The sequence below is a fragment of the Ochotona princeps genome, chromosome 1 (genome assembly GCF_030435755.1).
Source record: "Ochotona princeps isolate mOchPri1 chromosome 1, mOchPri1.hap1, whole genome shotgun sequence".
NCBI classification, from domain to species: domain Eukaryota; kingdom Metazoa; phylum Chordata; class Mammalia; order Lagomorpha; family Ochotonidae; genus Ochotona; species Ochotona princeps.
In genome coordinates, this window is record NC_080832.1 from 118,907,337 (window position 1) to 118,935,327 (window position 27,991).

At 45.5% G+C, this 27,991-nt stretch overlaps 5 protein-coding genes across 5 annotated transcripts; 3 read left to right on the forward strand and 2 right to left on the reverse strand.

The window, feature by feature from the left end:
* Positions 1 to 65: 65 nt before the first annotated feature.
* On the forward strand, positions 66 to 27,967 carry LOC131481407 (uncharacterized). Its single transcript, XM_058670243.1, is given in 6 exon segments — positions 66 to 367; positions 9,609 to 10,069; positions 22,464 to 22,832; positions 23,676 to 24,242; positions 26,450 to 26,463; positions 27,524 to 27,967. Coding segments are annotated over 6 exon segments (2,082 nt in total). The 5' UTR covers positions 66 to 84; the 3' UTR covers positions 27,912 to 27,967.
* LOC131480868 (histone H2B type 1-C/E/F/G/I) lies at positions 7,443 to 7,912 on the reverse strand. Its single transcript, XM_058667343.1, has one exon. It carries the CDS (start codon positions 7,909 to 7,911, stop codon positions 7,531 to 7,533), a length of 381 nt encoding a protein of 126 aa, XP_058523326.1. The 5' UTR covers position 7,912; the 3' UTR covers positions 7,443 to 7,530.
* Positions 8,299 to 8,711, forward strand: LOC131480845 (histone H2A type 1-E). Its single transcript, XM_058667299.1, has one exon. It carries the CDS (start codon positions 8,299 to 8,301, stop codon positions 8,689 to 8,691), a length of 393 nt encoding a protein of 130 aa, XP_058523282.1. The 3' UTR covers positions 8,692 to 8,711.
* Positions 22,465 to 22,948, reverse strand: LOC131480871 (histone H2B type 1-C/E/F/G/I). The gene has a single exon (XM_058667346.1). It carries the CDS (start codon positions 22,944 to 22,946, stop codon positions 22,566 to 22,568), a length of 381 nt encoding a protein of 126 aa, XP_058523329.1. The 5' UTR covers positions 22,947 to 22,948; the 3' UTR covers positions 22,465 to 22,565.
* On the forward strand, positions 23,797 to 24,307 carry LOC131480880 (histone H3.1). The gene has a single exon (XM_058667350.1). The coding sequence runs from the start codon at positions 23,838 to 23,840 to the stop codon at positions 24,246 to 24,248; it is 411 nt and encodes a 136-aa protein (XP_058523333.1). The 5' UTR covers positions 23,797 to 23,837; the 3' UTR covers positions 24,249 to 24,307.
* Positions 27,968 to 27,991: the final 24 nt, after the last annotated feature.

Below are 27,991 nucleotides of genomic sequence, written 5' to 3' on the forward strand. Positions count from 1 at the left end.
TCAACCAGGTCCGCAAATCCGGCATATAAGGCGATGTTCCATCTGCTTTCGCTGCTGATTGTTTGCACTCGGCAGTAGGTAGACATGTCTGGTCGCGGGAAGGGCGGCAAAGGCCTTGGCAAAGGCGGCGCCAAGCGCCACCGCAAGGTGCTGCGCGACAACATCCAGGGCATCACCAAGCCCGCCATCCGCCGCCTGGCGCGCCGCGGCGGCGTCAAGCGCATCTCGGGCCTCATCTACGAGGAGACCCGCGGCGTGCTCAAGGTCTTCCTGGAGAACGTGATCCGCGACGCCGTCACCTACACGGAGCACGCCAAGCGCAAGACGGTCACGGCCATGGACGTGGTCTACGCGCTCAAGCGTCAGGGCCGCACCCTCTACGGCTTCGGCGGCTAGAGCTGCTATTCGCAATGCCAAGCTATCAACCAAAGGCCCTTTTCAGGGCCACCCACGTTTTCATGAGAAAGAGCTAGCATGTTTGTCGTTTGCACAGATAAGTCTAGTTGCGGTTATGCTTTTAGGTTGGGTTTCGAGCTTTTCATGAAAATGGCTTACGTCGCATTCTGGCGATGCATGTTTTACTGTGGTGGTAACTGCAGGATGACTTTCAGCCTTTTCCTGTTGAGTTTTTGTGAGTAAGCAGTCTGACATGTCAGGTGGTTTCGCAATGTTGCAGGACTCAAAATGGCGGGAACAGGGAACAAAGAGCGTGTACGGGGGAGGGCAGGATCGGGTTGGTTCCCGCCATCGCTCAACATCCGAGTGCACGGGTAGGGGACAGCACGCGCGTCTCAACCTGGTCAGTGTTTCCTGCAAGTTAACCTGTACTTTGTTACGGAAATAGCCGGGAGTCAGGTTATTTCAGGCTAGTAGAAGGCAGCTGTTGTTTAAGCAGTGATTATTGGATTAAGTAGGTAATTTCCACTTAACGCCATGGTTAAAATGTAGCACCAGTTTGTACTCATTCCGCAAAAACTAGACTGCGCAGGTGTCTAAAGGCCGTGGTTTTAAACGTTCGTATTAGTGCCAAATTGTTAATTAATTTTTCTGCTAGTACAAATCCAGACGAACGGTGCTTGGCAGCTTGCTGTTTTAATAGAACAGCACCTCATTTAGCATGGAGGCTCACCCTCGTTTTCTTCCTCATCCGTATGCTGGACACAGGACGGGTTCTCTTATTGCAGGCTGCCGCGCGGGGGCACCGGTATCACATACATGTTTTATCTTCGGGCTCAAACGGACAGCCATATACCTTAATGGCAGAAGTGGAATGCATTGCCAAGACTTGAGACAAATCAGTGTCAGTGCAGCGACCCTGGAGACAATGCTGTTCACTTCTCATTATTGGCGAGAACTCGGCGCCTTTGTAGCTTGTAAAAACCCCTGAGCCACGCTCATTCGGAAGAACACTGGCTGTTGACTTGCCTGCCTGCTGCATCTACTGATTAAAGTCTGTATCCTCTAATCTTGTACTGGTTGTTCTTATTGGACATTGTTGACAAGGAGCTGAATCTTCAGTACCAACAGCAATGAATGAAATTGAACAGGGCGATAATTTTATATCAGTTAATAAACGGGGCGTGGAGTAATTCTAAAAAAGTAACATCTGTGTTAGATGGTGTGAGCTCTTCAAGGTCCCCCTACAAACAGGAGTAGGCTTTAAGGTGAAGGTGGAAAGGGGGAGAGGAGATGATAGGACCACGGAAAGCTTTATTGATGAAGTGACGGTTGGGAAAGATCTGGAGAATTAGGCCAAATAGAAGACCAAATAGGAAAGTCAGTTGGAGCTCGAGGTTCAAGGACAGGTGCAGATTGTTCTGAGGCCTTGCATCCAGAATATGGACATGGCTTTAGCTTTGAGTGGGTAGGAATGACCGAAGGGTTCAGAGCAGAAGCCTGACCAGAGCTGATGTAAATTTGAAAACATGCTTCTTGTCTGAATGTTTGATGAAGCATAGACAGCAGGAGCAGGGAGACCAATTAGGAGGCCAGAGATCTGAGAGCTATTGATCCTTGTGTTAATTTAGCCTGTGGATTTTGTGTGTATTTTGAAAGAAGAGTTGATGGTTTTCTGAGCTAGTAAGCATAGGAAATGGAGAAAATTCATCCATGATTTGGATGACATGGAACCCATGTACACACCAATTGCTAAAGTGTGGGAGGAACAGGGAAGGAGCAAAGTTCGGAGCGAATAAGAAGCAAGCCTTGGGTACCAGGGAATTTGGAATTTGAGATGTCTCTAACATGTTTAAGAGCTAGTCAGTTGGATGTAGGAGTCTGTGTCAGGGAACAGGTCTGGGATGTTAACAATATTAACAATTGTCAGAGTAAAACTGCCAAGAGACTAAAAACACTATCAGGTGAGATATCTCAGAAAGGAAGGCTGACAATGAAGACAGGCAGTGTGCTGACTGGATGCAAGGTCAGGGGAATAAGAAATGTGGCATGTGAGTTGATGCCTCTTGGTTTAGCAGTGCTGTTTCTAGTCATTCATTTTGTCTATAATTCTTAGAATCAGAACAAGTATTATTCCTAATTCAGAATTGTGTAAAAATGTCCTTACTAAGCAAGTAGGTCATGACATTGGAATTCTTAGATAATTTATTGTTGTTGAAGTTTGAGCCTTTCTGACACGCACTCACTTCTACATATTTTTTTATGCCTTTCCAGAAAGTTCTCAGGCATGTGGAACCTCAGCTGATGAATCTTGTAGCAGTGTGGTCTTTCTGTGCCCCTTACTAGCTCCAGATCTGAGACGGTAGACCTGAGCATGAACAGGTGATACTGTTAAATTGATGTTTTCTTGTAGTTGTGGTGATACTGTGGTTGTGTGGAAACCTAAACTACAGACCTTGAACTGCAGATTCAGAGGCAGTGCTACTTCATGCAAGTCTCTGCTTGAGGGTCTGAGTTACTTTCACTTCTGACTTAAATGGGCCTCAAACAGAATTTCTGCCACCACTTCTCATAAAACCAGTTTCTCTTCTTGAAAATGGTGACTGGTGATTTTACCCTTCCATTTGGAGTCATTTTTTCCATCCCACCCCTCAACTTTCACTCTCTACTCTACCTATTAGTGAGTCCTGTTAGCACCAATGTCAGGACGCAGTCCTCCCCTCTGCTGTCCTGCTCAGCATCCTCCTCTCCCACCTGCTTCTGCCTGGCTTGCTTTTCACACAGCAGGTGAATGGATTGCAGTCAGGGGCCAAGCACATGGAACAGTGCTCTGACATCTCCCAGAGTAAAGGCCTAAGTCCTTTGAGTGGCTTACAAGGTCCTGCTTTCTTGATCTGTTCACTTTCACTTTATAGCCTTTTTTTCTTCCTAACCCAGCTGCACAAATTCTTTGAATTTTTTTTTTCCTGAGTCTCTCAGGGGATGGTCTAGCTGGTTCTTTCCATGTAAAACATTCAGCTTCCATATCTCCATAGGTAGTCCGTGCTTAGCACCTGTAGGTTTGTATTGCAGTTTGATCCTCTCAGTGAGACTGTCTGTCTGTGGCCAGGCTGCTCAGCACTGCAAATTCCCACTACTCCTTGCACGTGGAGAGGTGGCAGTCAATTTGCAGTCAGAACATATTCTATGAAAAGTGATGCAAGAGGGCCCGGCGGCGTGGTCTAGCGGCTAAAGTCCTCGCCTTGAAAGCCCCGGGATCCCATATGGGCGCCGGTTCTAATCCCGGCAGCTCCACTTCCCATCCAGCTCCCTGCTTGTGGCCTGGGAAAGCAGGAGAGGATGGCCCAATGCTTTGGGACCCTGCACCCGTTGCGGCTCACTTGGGGAGTGAAACATCGGATGGAAGATCTTCCTCTCTGTCTCTCCTCCTCTCTGTATATCCGGCTTTTCAGTAATAATAAAATCTTTAAAAAAAAAAAAAAAAAAAGTGATGCAAGAATGCAATATCAACTACAATGTCGCAGGGGGGAATTAGTGGCTGTAATGGGACTGGTCTTTGGTACTTGGACAGTGCCTTGGTGCTGGTTTTGGAGGCCCTGTGGGCTAATGAAGGAATCTGCATTACACATGAGCACAGGGCCCATGCAGTATGTTTTTTCTGCCCCTGGTTCTGATTACGGATTAATTCTTTTACATAATCCATGGTTGCACTGACTATTTTGTTTTTAAGTTATTTATACTGAGTTCATCTGAACAAGTGAATGGATTAATGAATAAGTAACATAAATCTAAATGAATTTACTGTTGACAAAAATGAAGCATTTCAGCGCATGTGGGAGGTAGTTCCTTCTCCTGGCAGGAAAGGAAAACAGTACAAGAAGGAGCCACACAAAACAAGCAAGTCTTGCATATCAGCAACAATTTTTTGCAAAGAGCGCTACCTGTCTTTTCTGTGTATCTACAGAATTCTGGGAGGTGAAGAGTGATTTTTCTTTCCTATAATGAAAATTTTAATACAAGCACCATTTAATTGTTTATGGATGTTGTGTTTGTGAGGGCTAATAGATTTATGTCTTGCTTTTTTTATTGAGTATAAGCAACTAAAAACATCCTAAATCATGGGTCAGTTATGAAGGATAGATAATATGAGATGTCCCGTCCAGCGGGACAGTCAACGGGAGTCGCAGCCAACCTAGGAGAGAATGGGGGACAAGAGACACAAAGAACGGACAGCAAGACAGTATGTCTGATCAAGCAGACACTTTATTATTTTTGATTGAGGCTTTTTATATTTTCAGTAACTAAGACTTGGGGAGGGAAAAAGAAACTGGGACGCAAGCCATGGTCTCAAGACCGATTGTTCTTGAGCAATCACCATGTCATCAAATACAATAATAATGTAGGTAACAAGATGTTGGCAAGTACAGCATAAATCACATTCTGAAACAGCTGCTAGAAATAATTGAAACTAGGCATATGAACAGTTTCATAACCTCTTTCCCAAGCATCTAGCCAACCGGGGGTTTTCCACTGGCCTATAGTTCTATATTCAAAATGGCTTCGGTGTGGCTATAGTACATGGCTCCTGACAATGAGAATCATATGTGAGTCCAGTGGCAAATGCGCTCTCATAGACATGATCAAGAACTGCTTTAACCCAAGCTCATCCCCCAGTTGTCCCACTAGAGGTAACGCTGGCCCTGAATTTTTTTTTTGTCTTTCTGGTCTTGATAAGGCTTTGCATTTTTCTGGTCCATGCTATTACATACTATTTTGCTTGCCTGTCCCATTTGAATTTTTTGGGAAGATATGTTCAGATTCATGTGACTCACCAGGTAGTTCACAAATAATTCTTGTACTTTTTCCCTTTAATGCTTGGTTCTTTTTATGTTTTAGCTTCCTTATTCATGAACTATATTTTAACATTATCCTATTTATTTTTACATATATTAAAAAAACCCTAGCACACATAGTACCTGGTAAGGCTCAGTTATCATTTGTTAAGTAAATCATTTTCATTTTCCTTAGCATAGGACCTGAAGAGCTGAACAAAATTTTTTTGTTCTTAAGTGCACTCTTGGGAATATCTGGGGCTAATTCTCTTCCAAGCAGTTAATGATTTTACCCAAATGAACACAGCAGTGCTGGTAATATTTTGCCTGTGATCCTTCTGGGATTTGGGTCTTTTCTTGTGATTATGTGTATAACACAGTGAGATAATCATCTGTGTGCTATACACGAGAATACATTATTATCCACTCACATTTTGAGCCCAGTATTTCTAATAGTTATTGTTAGTGCTGAAGCTGGGAGGGGGTCAGGGATGTTGCCTCAGATGGTGTAGAAATGAAAAAGCTGGGAGACAAGTTCAAGTGTTGCAATCTTTTTAGAAGCAAAGTGAGAAGACAGCTGCTTCCCATGAAGAAGTAACGAGGTAGTGTTCGACTGGACACTGGCTCAAGGAGAAATGGCTTGGGCTTTTACAGTTTTTCCCCCTCTTTTCTCATAGTCATGGACAAAGGGAGGAGCACAGAGGGGACCCCGTTGTCTGGGTTGATAAGTGTCTTGAGGGAGATTATTCAGGTGGCTATCTAGGCCTGCAGCCTCCTTCTCTCTAGTTCTGGGCAGAGAAGGCAAAGGGAGATTCCTTCCCCCTTGGTTGTCTTGGCAACTCCAAGGTTTTGCTTTGTATAACCAGCCCATCTGTGCAGGGACCGCTTTTAAGGCCCAGGAACCCACCTCAGTTACCCAACAGTTCATTATAGATAACAACGTGTTTTCAGCCAGTTCCTATTCAACATCCACAATTCAAGAGCTAATTAGATGGAACTAACAATATCACAGTGAGAAATAGGAATCGATTGAACTTTGTTTATCATTAAGTATATGCAGAAAAGGAAAGGTAACGGGGTGGAGATCACACTAGGATGGCCTAGGGTAGCTGAGAAGAAACTCATGGCCCCAGTCCTGGTCTTGCTGTGGAATCGGTAGTTCTTACAGGAAGTAAAAGTCTCATCATCATATTTAATGTCGTGGAGGGAATTGTGCCCTTTCCTTCAATTTATGTGGCAGAGCTTTTACAGTTCAAGAATAATAATAAAAGATCTGAAGCCCTTCTCATTCAGGTCCGCTCATGCAAATGAGGTGCTTGAGTGCTACCAATCTGATACGCCGAGAACAAGGTGGCGTGTTCAGGCGTTTTCAGTTAGCTGGAGCCCGTGGTTTTTCTGGGAACAGCTTTGCGCAGAGGGGAAGTGAAGCTTGGCACATGAAGAAGGTTTTAAAAATTTTCTTGTGAGGTCCGCGGCCGCTGCTCCGGGCCGGGTGCGCGCCCTACGCGGCGCGGCGCGGCTCAACCCGGGGCCCCGGCGGCGCCTCTCGGGGTGGGGCAAAATTGGGGGCCGGGGGCGCCGGGGGCCCTCGGCACCGCGGACCCCCCCGCCCCACCCCACCCCACCCCTACTCCACTCCTCCGCTGGCCGCAGCCTTTGTCTCGGCGCGGGGACACCGGGCCGCCCTCCCCGCCCTCGGCCCCGCGCCCCGGCCAGCCCTGCCCGGCGGCGGCGTCTTCAAACTCGGTGGCGCGGGGCCTCCGCCCCGGGCGCCTCCACCCTCCCGAGGGTCGCTGGCGGCCGGCGGCGGCGGCGACGAGAAAGCGGGGGCCGGGGAGGAGGGGGCGAAAAAAACAAAACAAAAAAATTTTCTTGTGACTCCATGCTTTTTTCTTTTGCTTGCCAAGAGTCATATCCACTTCTATAGTGAATTCGAAATACGAAATAAGAAAATGCTCACACAGGGTTCATTAATTTTGTTTCAGATGCAGAGAAACGGGATTGCACTGCATTCTGAGGAATCTTTCTCTTAACCCCAAACTGAATTTTTTCCCTAATGTGTACTGTTTTGAAACGCATTTAAGCTTGGTTTTGAGAGCAAGAAAAGCCTTCTTTATTATCTCAGGCATAGGGAATTTGCTGCACATGCAGCATCCAAAATTGAGTCAGTTAACAAGGAATAGCTGTGTACAGTTAGTTACCTATAATCACTATGCATAAGTATTAATGTTACAGATCTTTCATAGACTTTGTAGGTGGCTCTGAAAAGAGCCTTTGGGGTAAAAAGTGCTCAAGCACGCGTCTACTTGGAGCTGGTGTACTTGGTGACGGCCTTGGTGCCCTCGGACACGGCGTGCTTGGCCAGCTCGCCCGGCAGCAGCAGGCGCACGGCCGTCTGGATCTCCCGGGACGTGATGGTCGAGCGCTTGTTGTAGTGCGCCAGGCGCGACGCCTCGCCCGCGATGCGCTCGAAGATGTCGTTGACAAACGAATTCATGATGCCCATGGCCTTGGACGAGATGCCCGTGTCCGGGTGCACCTGCTTCAGCACCTTGTACACGTAGACCGAGTAGCTCTCCTTGCGGCTGCGCTTGCGCTTCTTGCCGTCCTTCTTCTGCGCCTTGGTCACTGCCTTCTTGGAGCCCTTCTTCGGGGCAGGAGCGGATTTCGCTGGCTCAGGCATGATCAACACTCAGATGGATCTTCCAGGAGAAGAAATCAGAGTGCGGAGGAGCTTGCGCCACGAGCCTATTTCTGCGCTGAGCATGCAAATGAGGGTTGTAGACATGCGGGTTTTCATTGGCTGGCTTTCTTTGCTGCCTGCGGATAGGCTACGACGGGATGCTGGACTCTCATTGGATGTTTCAGTATCCTCGCCTCAGTACCGCCCTAGGACGGCAGACGTCCTATGCAAAGTAGAGGCAGCGAGTTCTTACAGCTGCATTGTGAATGGCTGAACTTTGCATCCGGACGCTGCTATTGGCTGTTTTACGAAACCGAAGCAGAGTATAACTGTGCAGCGGCCGGGTAGTGGGCATCTTGGTTTGAGCTGAATTTTAGAGAAATCGCTATGTCAGGACGCGGCAAGCAGGGCGGCAAGGCTCGCGCCAAGGCCAAGACTCGCTCTTCCCGGGCTGGTCTGCAGTTCCCGGTGGGCAGAGTTCACCGGCTGCTGCGCAAGGGAAACTACGCCGAGCGGGTGGGCGCCGGTGCTCCCGTGTACCTGGCGGCCGTGCTCGAGTACCTGACGGCTGAGATCCTGGAGCTGGCGGGCAACGCGGCGCGCGACAACAAGAAGACGCGCATCATCCCTCGCCACCTGCAGCTGGCCATCCGCAACGACGAGGAGCTCAACAAGCTGCTGGGCCGCGTGACCATCGCGCAGGGCGGCGTCCTGCCCAACATCCAGGCCGTGCTTCTGCCCAAGAAGACCGAGAGCCACCACAAGGCCAAGGGAAAGTAAAATCAAAGATCTGTAAAGATTTTTTTCCAAACCAAAGGCTCTTTTAAGAGCCATCCACTTTTTCAGAGATGTGCTGTTAACAGTGTCGTTTTTAAAGAATGGTATACATGGGCTTGGCAGCGTGGCCTAGTGGCTAAGGTCCTCGCCTTGATCCCATATGGCCCCTGGTTCTAATCCCGGCAGCTCTACTTCCTCTCTATCTCTCCTCCTCTCAGTATATCTGACTTTGTAATGAATCTTTAAAAAAAAAAAAAAAGGTATACTTGTTATGTAAGTTGGTTATAGTGCTGACCAATGCATCATAAGAAGTGTTTTTGCCTTCAGTCCATACAATCTCGCTTCTCTAATATAGCAGCCAAACCCTTCGTCTTAGCCCCACAGCTCCTGAAACCCTAAGTGCTGGGTACAGGTTCTGCGTTCACTGTGGTATACAAGGAGTTTTAAGCTAACATTGAGTCCGGGAGGTTGTCACTGAGCTAGAACGACTGTGAAGGCTTTCACCAGGGACCTGACTATTCCAGAATTGTGGGGGAAAATTCGAGTTCGGAGCTTTTGGCCGATCCGAATTTCCTATCCAAGACCTTTGTCATTTGAAAGGAGCCCAGGGATGTAGGGTAGAGTCGTAGTTCCCCGCAATGTAGAGGTCCGCAGGAAAATAGCTGGGACACGGGGCGTTCCAAGCCTGTCCCTGGAAGAGTCGCCCTCAATAGCAAATGCTTCTCTAACGGCTGCCACAGTTCAGTCACCATAGTTAAAGGAACAAGAGAGGCACAAAAAGTAGATGGGCCCGGAGCAATTAATCCAATGAGAGCCCAGTGCGTCATCCTCGCGTCATTGACGCCACAGCCACTGGCTTTATTCCGCGGGAGTTTTTAAAGTGCAGAGACCAATCCGATTTTCCCTCAGTATATTTAAAGGGAGAACGGCGCCGAACGTACTCAGCCTCTCCTTGTAACTGCTACAAGCATCCCAAATGGCTCGCACGAAGCAGACTGCCCGCAAGTCGACCGGCGGCAAGGCCCCGCGCAAGCAGCTGGCCACCAAGGCGGCCCGCAAGAGCGCGCCGGCCACGGGCGGCGTCAAGAAGCCGCACCGCTACCGGCCGGGCACGGTGGCGCTGCGCGAGATCCGGCGCTACCAGAAGTCGACGGAGCTGCTGATCCGCAAGCTGCCGTTCCAGCGGCTGGTGCGCGAGATCGCGCAGGACTTCAAGACGGACCTGCGCTTCCAGAGCTCGGCCGTGATGGCGCTGCAGGAGGCGTGCGAGGCCTACCTGGTGGGGCTCTTCGAGGACACCAACCTGTGCGCCATCCACGCCAAGCGCGTCACCATCATGCCCAAGGACATCCAGCTGGCGCGCCGCATCCGGGGAGAGCGAGCTTAAGTCGACCTTGGAGCACTCCACATGAAAATCCAAAGGCTCTTTTCAGAGCCACCACTTTCTCTTGAGAACAGCTGTGACTTCGGGGATTTTCACATCTTTGTCGCTGTATGTCTCTTTATTTTGGTTGGCTAATTTGGAATGTTTTATTTATGGAGGCGTAAATCTATCCTGTTTGGTTGCCTCAAAACAGTATTTTTAGAATGCCGAATATGCCCGGAAACTAAACCTGGCAGCATCTTTAGTATGTTTTTCTGTTCTATGTACCCATGATGTCTCTTGCTAAATCTAATTGTGGTTTTTCAACTAGCATTTTAACTATTTGCTTTGTGTTAATGTTACCCTGTGAACTGGTAACCATGAGGAAGCTGCTAACTGAATGGCTATTTAAGAAAGGATGGATATTCCAGTTATTAGTGCTGGGGCTTGAAATCGGTTCATTGTACCAATACAGTAAGGTAAGCTTTTGTGCATCATTCTGGTCCAGGTGGCTAAGTTAGTGTGGAGGTTGAGCACAGGCAATGCTAGTTTTGCTTGGAAACGGGTGTTTTCATTTTGGCTGACTAGCTGCGGTCTGATCCGACATCAGTAAAGACGTCTCCAGCAGGCTCTTCTGAATGTCTTTATTTTCATAGGGAATCCTAGTGCGCTTAATTTCTGAACCACTTGAATATGTTATCTTACTGCAATAGCAAGGAAGCTGCTCTGAGCAGTCTCCCAGCCCTTTCCTGAGGTGTGCTTATTTGCGTTTACATGGGGACTTGGATAGCCAAGGTTTGTCTTTTTATCTTTTTAAGGTTTAGCTATTTTTATTGGAAAGGTAGTAGGAGGGATAGATCTTCGATACACTGGTTTACTGTCTAAATGGCTACTTTGCAGCTGAGTTGATCTGAAGCCAGGAGCTTGTTCTAGGTCTTCCAAGGCCTTGGGTCTTTCTCTACGGCTTTCCCAGGCGATGAGCAGGGAGCTGGATGGGAAGTGCAGCACTCTGTACATGAACTAATGCCCCTGTGGTATCCCCGCGCTTGCAAGTTCATGGTTTAGTCAATTGAGCCATCATGCCAGGCTCTCAGGTGGTTCATTTGTATTAATTTTAGCAATTTCATTTCTTTCAGGTAGTTTTCTGTTTTTTTAAACCTTATGTAATGGACCTGGTGTGTTGCCTCAGAGGCAAATTCTTGCCTTGTATGCACCAGTATGCCATATGAGTGCTGGTTCATATCCTGGCTGTTGCACTTCCCATTCAGTTCCCTGTTTATGTGATATACGACAATTGGTAAAATAAATAAATAAATAAATAGCCACTGTATTAGTTCTAACATTATATCATTGCCCAAAGATATTTCCTGTGATCATTTCATCTTAGCTCCCTCATAAATATCTGTGTAGAAATTGTAATCATACTACTTAAAGAAATTTGTTTTGATGTATTCAAAAGGAGGAGAGACACCTTGCACCTACTGGTTAATCCCCCAATGCCTGCTGCAGCAGCAGCAGCAGGGGTTGGGACATCTGAAGCTGGGAGTCTAGGCCTGCTCTCCTTACATGGGTGGCAGGTACTTCAACCATTGCAGTTGTGTCTATGGTCCTCCTAGGCAACCACTGCATTCAGATGTTGCAGTTAATTCATGCCAAGGCTCTGCAGTGTGCTGATGTCCTCGCTCCTAAGTCCCTGCTGCACGCTAATGGATTTTAAGATGCATCTATTATGTGTATATTTTCTGGGTGTTGACAGTGGGGCAGATTCTGGGTTGTGTGTTCACAATACACACAGAATGGAAAAGAGAAAGAGGAACTAAGTGGTTAGGTGTCCTCCAAGAGAAGCAAGGAAAACTGGCCATGCAGCGGTCTGTGGAAGGGAAAAACATGGGTTTTTACTTTGGAGTGAATGCTGGTAACAAGATATAAAAACATCAAAAATTAGATCGAGAAAAATGTGTGTGGGGATGGAGACTTGATAGTGGGAGGCAGAGATCATAAGTATCTGCTCATAGTTGTTACTCAAAGCTTGCTTGCTGAGTTGCTCTATCCATCCTTCATCTGCCCTTCTGTCTCCCTTGTAGGATGTTGCAGAATAGCCGAGAAACCTGCATTCAAATTCTAGCACACCAGAAATCCCTTCTAGGACAAAAGCCGCATTTCTATGTGGAAAATTAGAGCATGTATTTCCCACATATGTCAGTTGATTTCCTAGTCAGCGACAGTTTTATTTGAATTTAAGGACCCTGACAACTACCAGCTGCACATAGCTCTCTCCCTCTTGAAGTGATGTGCCAACTAGACATATTAATGGTACCTTCCTTGGGAATTGTCCAGCTGGCTTAAGAATTCACACTTGGATGGCTTGTAATTTAGCGCCTGTGACATGAGTGCAAACTCCTGGTTCATGAGATTCCTGGGGTAGTGACAGCCGACAGCTGAGTTGCATTTTGGAGACTGTCTCCAGCTGGCTCATTATAGTCAAAGTCAAAAGCCCTTGTCGGCAAGGGTTCTCAGATTCAAGTGCAAAGGCACAGATCTGAGGTACTATTTTTTGAGCTGCTTCAGTCTCCACAGATCCTGGGATGCTCTTTGCCCTTTTCTCCTTTCAGGATGGAATGTGAACGTGCTTGCTGGAACTGGAGTAGGTGTCTTAGAATACAGAATGTCAGGAGCTTGTTAGAGTGGCAGAGCTTGGGCCCGGCGCCATGGCCTAGCGGCTAAAAGTCCTCGCCTTGAACGTGCCAAGATCCCATATATATGGGTGCCGGTTCTAATTTCGGCAGCCCTACTTCCCATCCAGTTCCCTGCTTGTGATCTGGGAAAGCAGTTGAGGACGGCCCAAAGCCTTGGGCCCCTGCACCCATGTGGGAGACCCGGAAGAGGATCCGGGCTCCTGGTTTGGATTGGCGCAGTACCGGCTGTTGCGGTCACTAGGGAGTGAATCATCAGACAGAAGACATTTCTCTCTCCTCCTCTGACTTTGCAAAAAAAAAAAAAACTTAAAAAAAAAAAAAGAATGGCAGAGCTCAAAAGACAGGATGGCATCTGATTACACTGGGCCTGGCGTGGTAGCCTAGTGGGTAAAGTCTTCACCTTCACATGCCAGGATTCCAGATGGGTGCTGGTTTGTATCCTGGTGGCCCTGTTTAGCAATCTAGTTCCCTGCTTGTGACCTAGGAAAGCAGTCAAGGATGGCCCAAGGCCATGGGACTTGGGTGGGAAATTTGGAAGAAGCCCCTGGCTTCAGGTTTTGGGTCAGTTCAGCTCTGGCTGTTGTGACCACTTGGGGAGTAAATTAACTGATGGAAGATCTTCCCCTTTGCCTCTCCTCCTCTCTGTTTATCTGACGTTACAATTTAAAAGACAATAAATAAAAGACTTGCCGAACACACAGACCAATGTGTTCTCTGGGTCCCACGCCTTAAACTCAGGGAATCAATTTTAAGCACAAAAAACAATGCATGGGAAAGAGAGAGGGCAAAGCTAACATCACATTTCATGTATGTTGTGTGCCATGTGATCTCAAGCCTTGATTATACAAGTGATACTGTTATGGGGACTTTTCCCAAGGGACTAGGGTAACCTCTGATCTTGTCTCACATGAAAGAATTTCCACATGGACAAATCAATGAGCAAACAGATTTATTTTCTTTTTCTTTTTTCTTTTTTTTTTTTTTTAATTTTGTTAAAGTACATTGGGAATAACCAGATTGATGTTTTAAATGAAAAAGTGCATAAATACAATAATACTACAAGTGTGTTAATTATGGAACAAATGCTTGTCTGGGAGCTAAACAGTACTATTTCCCCACATTATTTACACATTATGAACTGTTCAGATACCACAAAGCACCATTTACAGTCTAAATTGCTTACTTTTATCTGAAAGGTCCTTTGACTTCAATTCTAGAAGGATCTACCTAGTATAGACGTGTTATGTCATCTTGCAACAGGATTTATCTGTACAAGGCAGTTCTCTCTTGTTCAGAAATGGCAGGGCACTGCCTTCACTTCACACTCTTGGTGGGTGTTTCCGACTCTGTGGACTGCCTCCCATCTGTCCAGGCTTCCCGTGTGCTCTTCAGAGCCAGTGTTTTCTGTTGGTCAACCACCACGGAATCCACTCTCTCATCAGCTACGCTGCTGCCTGAACCATTGCTCTTTTGCTTACGTGGTGGTGTGGATTTTCCAGAATCTAAATCAAGGTCTAGGTATTCCACTTGTTTGTCTCCTTTGGGTTTGATCATAGGACTGCTTCCTCCATCAAGACTGTTACTGCCAAAAAGACTTTGGTCTTCACTGGACAGGTTTGGGTTCATAGGAACATAATTCTCTTCACTGTCGTGTGAGTCACTGCTTGATGTTGTGCTGTGCACTGAATCCGGTCGTGGAGACAGAGGGAACCTAGAGGAGTCTTGAGCAAAACTCCTGGTGATGGGAGATCTAACTGGGGCCTGCAACTCCTCCCACTCCGGCAAAAGTTTTATTTCTAGAGGTGCTGGCTTGGCCTTTCTTCTTGTAGCAAAGTCATCTATAGTTTGTGAATCAGTTCGCTCTAAACCATGGGGTTTGGGTCTTAAAATTTTAGGGCTTTGACCTTTCCTGTCTGGCTTGAGGTTCCTGTCTACCGGCGGTGGTTCACAGTCTGCCACAGGAACTGGCCTTCTGGGAGGGGTCTTTGGGCTGGACCTGAAGCCCATATGAGCAGGTGGAGGAACTTGCATTCCAAATGAAGAAAAATCAAATGTCTCTGGAGTCATTGGCACGTAATTTGCTTCCTGAATGGGTTCTGTAAAACTGCTGGAATGTTGTCGTGGTGGTGAGTTGGGATTCATTGGAACGTAATTTTCATCCAGTTCTTCACTTGATACACTTCCCACTGTCAACACATTTTTGATTTTAAAGTGATTATGGAAGCCTTCAAGTGAGCTAGATCTATCACTTGGAAATGTTCGTGGAATATCATAGCAGTCTTGAGAACTAGCATCTTTTCGCAATTTGTTCAGCTCCACAGTGGAAATGGTATTACTACGTGATGGCAGCACCCCTGCTGTAGGGATGCAGTAGCTACTGTCGGTGTCGGAAGTCGTGCGTGGGAGCCCAGACGTTTCCACGGGAGATCTGTCGTGAGCTGGATGCGGCTTCGGTGGCCGAGGTGGTGGGATATCAAGAATAGTGTCTAGCTTGGATGTCTGTCCCAAGGTGCCATCAGGAAATGTTCGTGGAACCTGGTAAGTACTACCGGGTGTTGGAGGAATGTCAGCTGATGGAGTCATGCCTCATTTGAGCCTCTATACTTGATGTCCCAGTTGGGGTATTAAAAACATAGAGTTCTCCATCTGTTTCAGTACTTGAGGGAGATGCCTTTGGTAGCACATCATGAGAGTAACTCCTGGGCAGGTTGTAAAGGTTGGGGTCTATGGACACAGAGGCAGCCCGTGATGGGGGAGAGTCATACAGCATTTGCTGCTGGAAAAAGCCATTCACTCCATGTTTGCTCTGGGAGGAGGGTGGATTTTTGTGATAAGGGATGTTATCATTACAGTCTGTTTCAGAAGAGGTGGATTTTGCAGAGTCGGCATGTGTTCTGGTGGGTTCAGGCTTCTTGCTTTGACAGTTGATTAGCAAGAGGTAGTCTTGTGGATCCTCCTGGATGCCAAGAGTTTCTGCATGTGGTAGCGGAAGGCTGATGACCTGATAGGAAGGAGGTAGAGTGGAGGAGTCCATCTGGGAGGATGGTGGTGCTGTGTTTATAGCTAAGGGCAAATCAGCTTGTGCTTGCAAGGAGCTACCAGGCGGCTTCACAGGATCTTCTTCTGTAGGATTAAACCTACAGTTGTCACAAATGCAACGAACCCACTTATTCATTTCCTCCTCACTGTCTGCTACCAAGTAGAAAATCCGGTCAGTAGTGTTGATATCAAAAATGTAGCTGTTTTCAAACTCTTTCTTATTAAATGTCAATCCAGCATCAACTTGCTGACATAAATTTAAATCAATAATACGAATTGGCTTCTTGGCATGATCATTTTTGTAATATTCCAACACATCAGGATCTCCAGTTAAACGGCCACTGCGTAACACGAACCACCTTCTCTGTGTAGAAGGAACATACTCACTTGGGCCTTCACCTGCTACCTCCCAGGGTCTATACTGGCTGGACGTTGGAGTTAGGTGGTCAGATCTAGACATCCAAGTACTCCAGTGTGGAATGCAGGCATCTCAACTGCGAGGTTAGAAGCCTGTTCCTGAGATGGTGGGGTTTCATTCAACAAAAGCTTAGCAGAAAGCATCCTAATTAGATACTTGTTGGGGTCCGTGCAGTGGATGTGGGGGACACGAGGGTGTGAAGACATTGTTCTCTTTTTTTTTTTTTAAAGATATCTTCCATGCATGTATTGAGCTAAGTTTTAACTGTGAGTGATTCTTTTTTTTTTTTTTTTTTTTTTTTTTTTTTATTACAGGCAGATATACACAGAGGAGGAGAGACAGAAAGGAATCTTCCGTCCGATGATTCACTCCCCAAGTGAGCCGCAACGGGCCGATGCGCGCCGATCCGAAGCCGGGAACCTGGAACCTTTTCCAGGTCTCCCACGCGGGTGCAATGTCCCAATGCTTTGGGCCGTCCTCAACTGCGTTCCCAGGCCACAAGCAGGGAGCTGGATGGGAAGTGGAGCTGCCGGGATTAGAACCGGCGCACATATGGGTTCCCGGGGCTTTCAAGGCAAGGACTCTAGCCGCTAGGCCACGCTGCCGGGCCCGCAAACAGATTTCTTAAGTCAGAGACCTCCTGCCTGTCAGGAGGGAAGTTTTCATGAGAGAAAGACCCAAGGAAATGTTTGAAGTGGTGTCTCTTAAGCGCAGTTTTGGTGACCCAAGTAATAGCTAACAATCCGCGGGAGGTGGGGCAAAACTCATCAGAGGGTCAGGTTTGTGATTCTGTCTCGTTAGCTCAGATTAAAACAAAAAGCTTGATGGGTGTGCCTAGGAACTTCTTTTTCATAATAAACTAAAGACTCAGAAAGGCTAGGTCATTGCTTCGTTGTTATTCCCATGATAAAACTAAAAGCGTGGAGTGGAATTGCACCTCAGTCTTACTAAGCACAGCCTTTGGGGAGAAACAAGCAACTTGCACAGTTTGAAAGAAATTTTCCCTTTTCACATTCTACCAAGTACATGAATCTAATTACCTATTAGCCTGCATAACCTCTTACGCTATCTTTGCTTTCCACACTTGAAGCACTCTCCCAATATGATTTCCTTGTCAGCAGGTGCTTTGGGTATTAGAGATGATGATGATGACCGTCCCTGTTCTGCAGCAATGGACTTGGTGCATGGAGCTGATAATAACACGTGTGGACTTCGACTGATGGTTGAAAGCTGAAGTTTATTAGGGGCATCAGACTTTATACACTGAGGGTCATATAGGATAAGGGAGGAAGTATTAAGCTTATCAACAAAACCCATGAACTGTTTCTGTACTTTTCTTTGGAACTCCTTTTGTTTTGTATATTCCACCAAATGTTCTTATTCACATGAAGTCCACTCAACTGCTCTCATAGAAATGATGTCCATTTAGTTATACAATGGTACACACTTAGCTGTCCTCGTGCGAATTATGTCCAATTAGTTATACAAAAGGTATTCATTCTGTTGTTCTCATACAAAGGATATCCAGTTACACAAATGGCATCCATCCTGCTGTCTCATACAAATGTTATCCAATCAATTGTAATCTTGTGTTCACTGACTTTCCAGAGTCACAATGTCCTTCTACAGATGACCAAAGGGCTTAGCAGTTGCAAGAGATTTTGGAAGTAATACTTGCTCTATTGCAGGGTCAGGAACAAGTATACAGCCACCCAGGATATTCTGAGTGGCTACGCCTTCTATATATAAATATTTTCGGCACAGAAGTGTGGTCTCTGTACATGTCCACATTGGGCTGTTTAAAAAATTTTTAGATTTATTTATTTTTTAATTGCAAAGTCACACATGCAAAGAGGAGGAGAGACAGGGAAGAATATCTTCTTCCTGTTGATTCACTTACTCCCCAAGCAGCCGCAATGGCTGGAGACACACTGATCTGAAGCCAAGAGCCAGGAAATCCCTTTCAGGCCTCCCTTGCGGGTGCAGGGTCCTAAGGCTTTGGGCCGTGCTCAACTGCTTTCCCAGGTCACAGGCAGGGAGCTGGGTGGGAAGCAGGGCCACCAAGAATAGAACTGGTGGCATATCAGATCCCAGTGCATGCAAGGCAAGGACTTTACCCATTAGGCTACAGCGCTGGGCCCTGGGCTGTTGTAATTAAACCATCATAAATATTGAGTGCTTCATAAATATTGGGTGTCTCTCTGGTACCATAATAGAGGACAGAACAAATTGATCAACTACCCCAGCCAAGTGTTGACAGTGATTATCTGGGTAAAACGAGTTTCTAAAGTGGACTATATCAATCAGTGGATTGTGGAGAGATTTTATCCTGCTTGAGTGGCGATATCAGCAGTAATTCAAAACTGTTGAACTATCACAGCATTTTGAGTAGGATCCTTGGAGCATGCCCCACATCGGGGACCCTGGGGAGGTGTCGGGTGACTGTCCTTCATCCCAGGGTACAGAGGTGTTTGGGAGGCTGAGTGTAACTTCTCCCCTTATCTCTCCCCTTCCCTCAGATACAGGAAGGTAAAAAAGAGGATGTGAAAAGAATGGTTTCACCCACCTCCCTGTAGCCCTTGACTCTTATCATCCTAATCAACTATGTAAAAATCATCAAAATACAAAAATAAATAAATCTTTAAAAAATAAATATTAGATGTCTCACTAATATTTGGTTCTTGGTTTTTATCTTTTTCTGTCTTAACATGCTATACACCTCTACTGAATGTATATATAGGCTAGTCATGATTCATACTTCTGAACATTGTCTACATCTCTTTGCCTACCTACCTAACAATGTTAACAACTTGTTATGAATTATCTAATTTGTAAAAAAACATTTATTTATTTGAAAGGTATTGCATTCTACTTGAGCCTCTCCCCAAGAAGTGCAGCCCAGACAACTCTGCTAAGCAATAATTTATTGAGGAGGTAGGTAAACAGATCACATGGCTGGGGTCAGTTATCTTTTCCTTCAGAGTAACTCGAGGTGAGAGTTTTCACAGAGTGAGTGAGTTATACAGCCTTGGGAACCAGGTGAGTTGGACAGCCGTGGGAGGCTGCCATGGGAACAATGGATAGACAATGGGTATAGCAACCGCAGGAGGCAGTCATGGGACCAATGAGTGAATAAATCATACAATACTGATTCCTCGAACTGAGGGTTGCTACCAAGGCATGTTATCCATGTTATCCTTGTGATCTGGCTCAAAAAGCGGGAAACTTTTTTCTTCATAGAGGAAATAAAGTGCAGGTTAGCAAACTTGTGCAGGTCTGCCTGAACCAAAGTGACTCCATTTTGTGACTGGATTTTACCAAGGCTGAATTACTGAGAAAATGGGAGGGAGAGACAGAGGGAGTTCTACAGTCTTCTGGCTCACACCCCAAAAAGGCTGAAAAAACCAGGGCTGGAGCCAATCTTAACCCAGCAGCTTCTTCTAGTTCTACCACATGTGTGCAAAGGCCTAAGCAGTTGGGCCATTCTCTGCTGCTTTTCCAGGTGTGTTAGCTGGGAGCTGGGTCCCAGGTGATGCAAGTGGGACTCAAACTGGTACCCATATATGGGATAGTGGTATTGCAAGCTGTGGGTTTATTGGTTATGCTAGAGTGCTAGCGCTGTGAATGGTTTAATAGTGATGAGATTCATCCATCCTATTTGTTTTGTACTGATTTTCTATTGCAGCATTCAATTGTACATTATATTTAGAATATTCATGTATTTCATATATTTGAAAACAAACAGGGTCTGGTGCAATGGTTCCAAAGGCTAATCCTCCACCTCCAACCCTGGGATCCCATGTGGTTGCTGGTCTGTATCCTGGCTGCTCTACTTGCCATCCAGCTCCCTGCTTATTGCCTGGGAAAGCAGTGGGGAATGGCCCAAGGCCTAGGGACCCTGCACCCATGTGGGAGACCTGGAAGAAACTCCTGACTCCTAGATTTAAATTGGGTCAGTAATGGCTATTGTTGCCATAAACGGAGTGAACCAGGGTATAGAAGATCCTTTTTCTGTGCCCCTTTTGCTTTTCTGTAATTCTACCTTTACAATAAAAATTAATTAATATTCAAAAATAAAAAGGAAAAAGTTAACACTCATTGAAACTGAGTGCTTTCCATAAGATTTTCAGAGTTTATAATCCAGTCCTGAGCTACATGGCTTTATGTGAGAGAAATAACCTACTTTTCTTTATTTGTGCCCCTTTCAAGTTGTCTGCCACTTCAGGGAGTACTAATAATGCATCAATAGCGCTATCAAGAAAAAAAAAGACCCTTTACCTCATTCAAAACTTTATCAAGGCACAAAATACATTATCCTTGCTATCCTTAGAACACTGCTATTTACAGTTAAATACATGTATTTATTCAATGTCACTGTATTTAAAAGCAGAGTGAGATCTCCCATCTGCTAGTTCACGTCCCAGGAATTCTTAACCATGAGGCCAGGAGCTCCACCTGTCTCAAAATTGCGAGGCAGGGGTCCAGGTACCTGAACCATCATTTGTTGTCTCCAAAACGCACATTAGAAGGAAGATGTAAGATGCGGAATGAGGACCCCAGCAGTTTGACAGGTAGTGTTCCATGCTGGGACAACTCATGGCTGGAACACCCACCTGTCTATATTGGGAAGACGCTGAATCTATATGAACTCTGCACAAGCTGACATTGAGTGTAATTTATGTGTTGTCTCTGCTCTTTATATTATTATTATTAATTGCATTGTATTATGTGACAGAATTTCATAGGCTCTGGGATTTTCCCAACCCCAACCCCTACCCTCCTCCCATGGTGGATTCCTCCACCTTGTTGCAGTATTACAGATCAAATTCAGTTGAGAGTTTTTCATTGCAAGGATATACCAAGCAGAGTCCAGCATCTAATTGTCCAGATACATTCAACGGTTTCTTGGGGAGATAATCTTTGGTCTGAAGGTAGAGCTGGCAGAATATCATCCTGGTCAGTTAAAACAGCCAACTTAACATCAACGACAATTCACAACATTATGGAATTAATTGTCATGGTATTGAGAACCACTATGGTACAAGATGTAAGTTCTTAATCACATCCTGTGACTTCTAGTGGTCTCTGCTCTTAAAACTGAGTCTGTCAATACAGGCTTTAACTTCTCCTATTCCTGTTTCCCTATTCCTGTTCAGCACTCAAATTTGTTTTGCCTTAAATGATTATTAGTCCAGTCGTGCAGTTCATGTAGTGGATTCCTGTTGACCCAGTCTCATTCCAGAATTATGCCCATGAAGAAAACAGTCCACAGTTACTACTGATTTTTTGGCTTCTGAATACCTGAAACACAATGCATATCCATTTATCCCAAACAGATTTTAGCTCAAAAACAAAATGGGTTATGTAGAAAATGCCCTTCAGCGTGGTTTGTTTTTTTTCTCTTAAATCATCCAAAACCCAGTATTAAAGCTGTTGTCTGGAGGCTCTGATAAGAGCCTTTGAAATAGATTTGGGTTTACAGGAATCTGAGGAAAATGCACCTACTTGGAAGCAGACTTGCAACAATTGATAAACGGATAGCAAAACTCCTTTGGGAACAAATGTAAATGAGAAGTCTCCTGAAACTTAACTGGCAAAGGAGACTAAAACACCTGTTAAATTTCCAGTTGAAACTGCCAATGAAGATGTATTACAGCACTTTCAAAGAGAATGGAAGTGGCTCTGTAAAAAGACTTTGGGTCTTTGAAAGCGCTGTAATACAACTTCATTGTAACAGGTTCAAGTGCAGAGCTAACAGGTACACTGAACAGCAGTTTCAGTTACAGATATATCTAATTTACATTAGACATCAAGTGTTTTGCTATCCTATTATCAATTGTAAAAGCTGCTTCCTTACCTGGGGTGTTTTTCTTCATGTCATGCATTGTTTGTGGGCTCAAGGCACCTATTTTTATAGAGAAGTTTATTACAATAATTCCCAGGAATCTCCTTTTAGAGAAATTTAAGATAATTTGCAAGGAGTGAGCTGATGGCATTTAGTTTGGCTCCATTACCTGTGATTCTTTCACCTAATTTCTGAGTCCCATTGAGTACTCTTAAGCAAGGCACATTCCGATTCATTTGATCATAGGTGTCATTGCCTACTAATAATGCTGAGCTGCACGGGGAGCTGTAACGAAGCATAAATACCCTATGGGAACAGTAACTATACGGTATCTCTTCGTTCAAATTTCCACTTTTATATCATACATAGTACAGGAGAAAAAATCCTTCACAAACGTTCACTCATCTACCTCAGGACAGCAAATTGAAACACCAGGACTTGTGCTACAGATCTTTCATAGAATTTGTGGGTGGCTCTGAAAAGAGCCTTTGGAGTGAAGAGTACTCAAGCACGCGTTTACTTGGAGCTGGTGTACTTGGTGACGGCCTTGGTGCCCTCGGACACGGCGTGCTTGGCCAGCTCGCCGGGCAGCAGCAGGCGCACGGCCGTCTGGATCTCCCGGGACGTAATGGTCGAGCGCTTGTTGTAGTGCGCCAGGCGCGACGCCTCGCCCGCGATGCGCTCGAAGATGTCGTTGACAAACGAGTTCATGATGCCCATGGCCTTGGACGAGATGCCCGTGTCCGGGTGCACCTGCTTGAGCACCTTGTACACGTAGACCGAGTAGCTCTCCTTGCGGCTGCGCTTGCGCTTCTTGCCGTCCTTCTTTTGAGCCTTGGTCACCGCCTTCTTGGAGCCCTTCTTCGGGGCAGGAGCAGACTTCGCTGGCTCAGGCATTGTTGCAAAGTAGGCAGGATAATGAGGCGGTCCGCAATAGAGCGTTATTTATATAGCATGTATGCAAATGAGGATTATCATTGTCACTACCTCATTGGACGAAATCAGCCAATGAAAAACTACGACGCAAATAATTGAATTCAAACCTACTTCTTGATTGGATATTTTTATGCACCCGATCATAAGCTCTTGGGCAGTTTCTATTTCCAAACACTAAATAACTTATTCTGCCAGTATTTATGTTCGCTGCCTGCTTTCATCCCCATCTAAACAAGGAACAAAAGACTGACAACCAAATATGAGTACTTTTGTGTCGATGTCTTGTTCCGCTTTTGAAATAAGGATCCTGGGAAATTTTTCAGTAAGGATAGCTTGCTTGTGACACTGCCGCTGGTTTGTGTAGCCTTGACAAATTGAGCAGTATTTCTAAAGCCACAATTTTTGAAGAACTTTGTAAATTTCAACAGCGGTGTGATTTTAATCATAGCTAGGCAGAATTTTATGTGTCCCAACATTGAAAATTGTAAATAAAACTAAAATTTAAAATTGTAAGGCTTTTCTTGAAAATATAATTGCACCGATTGTGTACAAAAGCGGACTTTTTGAACCATTCCAAGACCTACCGAGTTCTTTTCATACTTTTGCAGACTTGTATACGTGACCGAAAAGAAAATCAAAATAACAAAAGGCGACGATTAGAAGCAGGACAACCGAGTTCCTTTGCAATAGGTGCAGGCTCCCGTCAGTATGCTAGTAACCAATCACAGGTCCTACTCAGTCACCAAACTACCAGGCGCGGAGTTTGAAAATTCCAGCCAATCAGGAAGAAGTCTCCTTTATAAATGGCGCGAGAAAAGCCGTTGGCCCAGTGGTTACTCTGACTTGTTAGTCATGGCTCGCACGAAGCAGACAGCCCGCAAATCAACCGGCGGCAAGGCCCCGCGCAAGCAGCTGGCCACCAAGGCGGCCCGCAAGAGCGCGCCGGCCACGGGCGGCGTCAAGAAGCCACACCGCTACCGGCCCGGCACGGTGGCGCTGCGCGAGATCCGGCGCTACCAGAAGTCGACGGAGCTGCTGATCCGCAAGCTGCCGTTCCAGCGGCTGGTGCGCGAGATCGCGCAGGACTTCAAGACGGACCTGCGCTTCCAGAGCTCGGCCGTGATGGCGCTGCAGGAGGCATGCGAGGCCTACCTGGTGGGGCTCTTCGAGGACACCAACCTGTGCGCCATCCACGCCAAGCGCGTCACCATTATGCCCAAGGACATCCAGCTGGCGCGCCGCATCCGCGGGGAGCGGGCTTAAGTCGTCCTTCCGTGTGAGGCCATCCCTCAACCCAAAGGCTCTTTTCAGAGCCAATCACCTTTTCTGTTAAAGAAGCTGTGAATGTGTTAAACTTTAATCTCCAGTCTCACCTTGCGGGTTCTCTTAACTTCGACCAGGTCCAATCTATCAGGAACGTTTACTGTGTTCTATTTACCTGCCCCCATAATTTTGGTTCTTACGTTTTGGAGTGTAGTTACAGAGGAATGTTCTTGGCTGTTTTTCTTGAAAACTTTGCTAACTTGTTAAAATGTTAATGTGGTTTTAATGCTTTTTTGGCTTTGAAGTCACCGTTTTGCCAGTGTGGGTTTGTGACGCTTTTTTTGTCTCAGCCTGTGGGTCGCTGGAAATTTCGATGAAATGTCTCAAAATTCCCACTTCCTAAGAGGCACCTCTTTGGTCCAGGAAGGTGGGGCAGGCCTGATAATATGGACATCTAAGATCTTGTGGGTGTCCTTATTGAGTCCCGAAAGACTGCAATGAAAATATTCTTCAAATGCTGTGCCATCCAAAAACAGCAGCATCTGATAATCCATAGTGGATCTGCCATGGCATGGCAGTCCAGACGCATTTGGTAATGAAATGGTTTATCTGGGGAAGTGTTCATCATGTCCTTTTTCGTTCCCCATATTCTGCTTGTTCCAGCTGTGTTTGCTTGACTTGACCCTACTTGCAGCTGAAGGTATGGACTTTGAGTCAGGTTTATATGGTTCTGGATTGCTTTTAAGTTGGCAATTATAACCACGTTTTGAGGTGGTCCTGAAAGGTAAACGTTTTTCTAGGGACACATTTGGAAGGGAAAGTCATTGCTGTTTTCACTCCTTGAATGTCCTCGTGGATCCTGCTTGTCCTACCACAGCTTTTCCAACCATGAAAGTTGGAGGCTAGATTGAAAACAGCAGCAGGGATAGGAACTGGCACCTGTATGGAATGTCAGAGTCACAGGCATGGAAATAACTTCCAAACCTGACCTAGTATAGGTTAATTAGGGCCAGACTACAATGCAGTAAGTAGCATGTACCACCAGCTGCTGTTCATAGCCAGACAGCACTGGCTTTAAGGTGCATTGCTGTACAACCTAGAAAATATGTATAATGGTCTGAGAAGTGTGCTAGTAAAGAACTTTAGTATCAAAATCCCAACCATTTGTTCATGGGTCAGTGCTACTAAGAAATAAGTGAGTTTGCAGGCCAAATGACCTATGTGGCCTTTAGCACCGATGGGCCCCAATTCTCATGAATCAAGGCCCACCTAAGTCTGGTTATCTCACAGGTGGCTCCAAGTAACTAAGTGGGTGCTTACCATAGTTACTGCAGGCATGAGCTATTCAACTGAGATAGGTAGGGAATGTGTGGTATTTCCCCTCACCTTGCAGGCTGTTGTGAATTGCCTCTTTCCAAGCTATTGAGGACTGCTCCTATAAAAATCCTGTTAATGTGCTGTTCAGGGCCACACTCCAGTAAGGGGCATCCATAAGGGGTGGTGGTCTGCCAGCTATCTGCTCTGACGAGAACCCCAGTTTGGATGTGCCGAGCTTGAATAAACCATCTTTTGTCTTCTGCATACATGCACACATACTTATTTCCAGCTTTGGCATAAAAGGGTGTTAACAATGGTTAGTAATGAAGGGAAAATCATAGTAACCTGAGAATGTGATTCCTCTAATTCATCTTATATTGTACATATTAATGTCTGGTGCAGTAGAAAGTGAAGATACCAGACAAAGGAATAATTGATGTCTGTGAGTTTGCAGCATAAAACTTGAAGCAATGCAAGTTAAAACAAAAATGCTGGGATTTTTTCTTTTCTTTTTTTTTTGACTGTGGCTGGCTTTTGGTACCTTGAACTGTGGAAAGCAAAAGTGGAGGAACTATTGTATGCCTAAATTCTAAGCACGGCGAAGGGTCTTGGGTTAGTTGAGTAGAGAAGTAACTAGAAAATAAAGTCACTAGAAAAATTGCTTTGTATAGTTCTTTTGGATTCAACTCCCATTACAGAGTAAGATTATTACTTTTCTTCTGGTATAGCATGATCCATTTTTCCCAGGGACTGTGCAACACCTATTAAGAAGCATAAAGTTCAGTGTTTGTTCTTCCGTTTGCTCTCAGGATCCTGTATCTCTAAAAGTAGTTCATATGCAATTACTGTTTATTTTGGGATGTTCTCTGATCTTTCCTTTATAGGATATCAGTTTGAGGTAACTGAGTTATAACTTTATAGAACTCTATTACATATTTCCATATCTTCTCATTGGCATTATGAGTTAAAAAAATTAACGGAAACTGTGATGATAATTAGGAATTTGTTGCTTTGTATTGCTTGAGATTCAGTGGTTAGTCCAAATCATTGCGATTTCTTGACATTTTATTGGGGTAGTTTTAGCTGCTTTGGTGGTAATGTGTGGCCATTAGGTTTGATTTCATCCATCAAAATTATCTTTTTAACATATTGCTAATCTTGTTTCAAAAAGTGTATGGTATTTAGTACTGTGAGCTTGAAGTATTGAGGGTGTGCAGTAAAAATTAATTTGAACATTCTATTCTAAGGACATTATTTATCTCTGAAATTTTCTTGTGCAACTAGTTTTGCAAAAAGTCTATATATAAAAACCTAGATCTGTTACTCGCATAAAGTCCTGTGCTGGGATTAATACAGTGAAATATAGTCAATCACTATTTTTCATATTGTTACAGGGGTTCTTGGTAATTTATGCCCCTTTTTGTCTGCAATGTTTTATTGATTAGAAGTATGATGCATAGTTTGTCAAATGAAACACCAGGCATATATATATATATATGCATTGCTTAAACAATGCCTCAGATTTCTTTTGTGTTTTATTCCTGTCTGTATTATAACATTTTGTTTCTCATACCCTGTTTATGGGGAAGGTCATTGAGCTAACATAGATCAACAAACACGTTCAGATATCAGAGTGAGCAGATATTTACAGATTTCAAATCCCAAATCTGGCTTACCCTATTTAGCTGAATTGCTTGGCAATTGTGACTACAAAGTTGTTTGTTTGGGTTTGGTATTGTTTCGGTTCTATTAGGGCGAGTGATAGGAGAACATGTGTGGACTCCACATACTAAAAAGAACATGTACTTACATTTCTGTTTACAGGTTCCTTACACACTTGTGACTTTTGCTGTATCATCCTCTTCCCCCTCTTCCCTCCTCCCGCCTTTTGGTAGTACTAGGAGGCGGGGACTCAAAGGGGTTTCCCCGCCTTGTCTTGTTCTCCTGCTTTCAAACAGGTCCGCTGAATTGCTATATAAGCAGACTCATGTTGGTCTTACTGGCAGTTTTCTTTTGTGCTTCTTATTCTTAAGAATGTCTGGTCGTGGCAAGGGAGGCAAAGGCCTTGGCAAAGGCGGCGCCAAGCGCCACCGCAAGGTGCTGCGCGACAACATCCAGGGCATCACCAAGCCCGCCATCCGCCGCCTGGCGCGCCGCGGCGGCGTCAAGCGCATCTCGGGCCTCATCTACGAGGAGACTCGCGGCGTGCTCAAGGTCTTCCTGGAGAACGTCATCCGCGACGCCGTCACCTACACGGAGCACGCCAAGCGCAAGACGGTCACGGCCATGGACGTGGTCTACGCGCTCAAGCGCCAGGGCCGCACCCTCTATGGCTTCGGCGGTTAATGCAGTTAGATTTAATTTACTGCAGTAAACCAAAAGGCCCTTTTCAGGGCCCCCAACTTTTCTCTGAAAGAGCTGACATT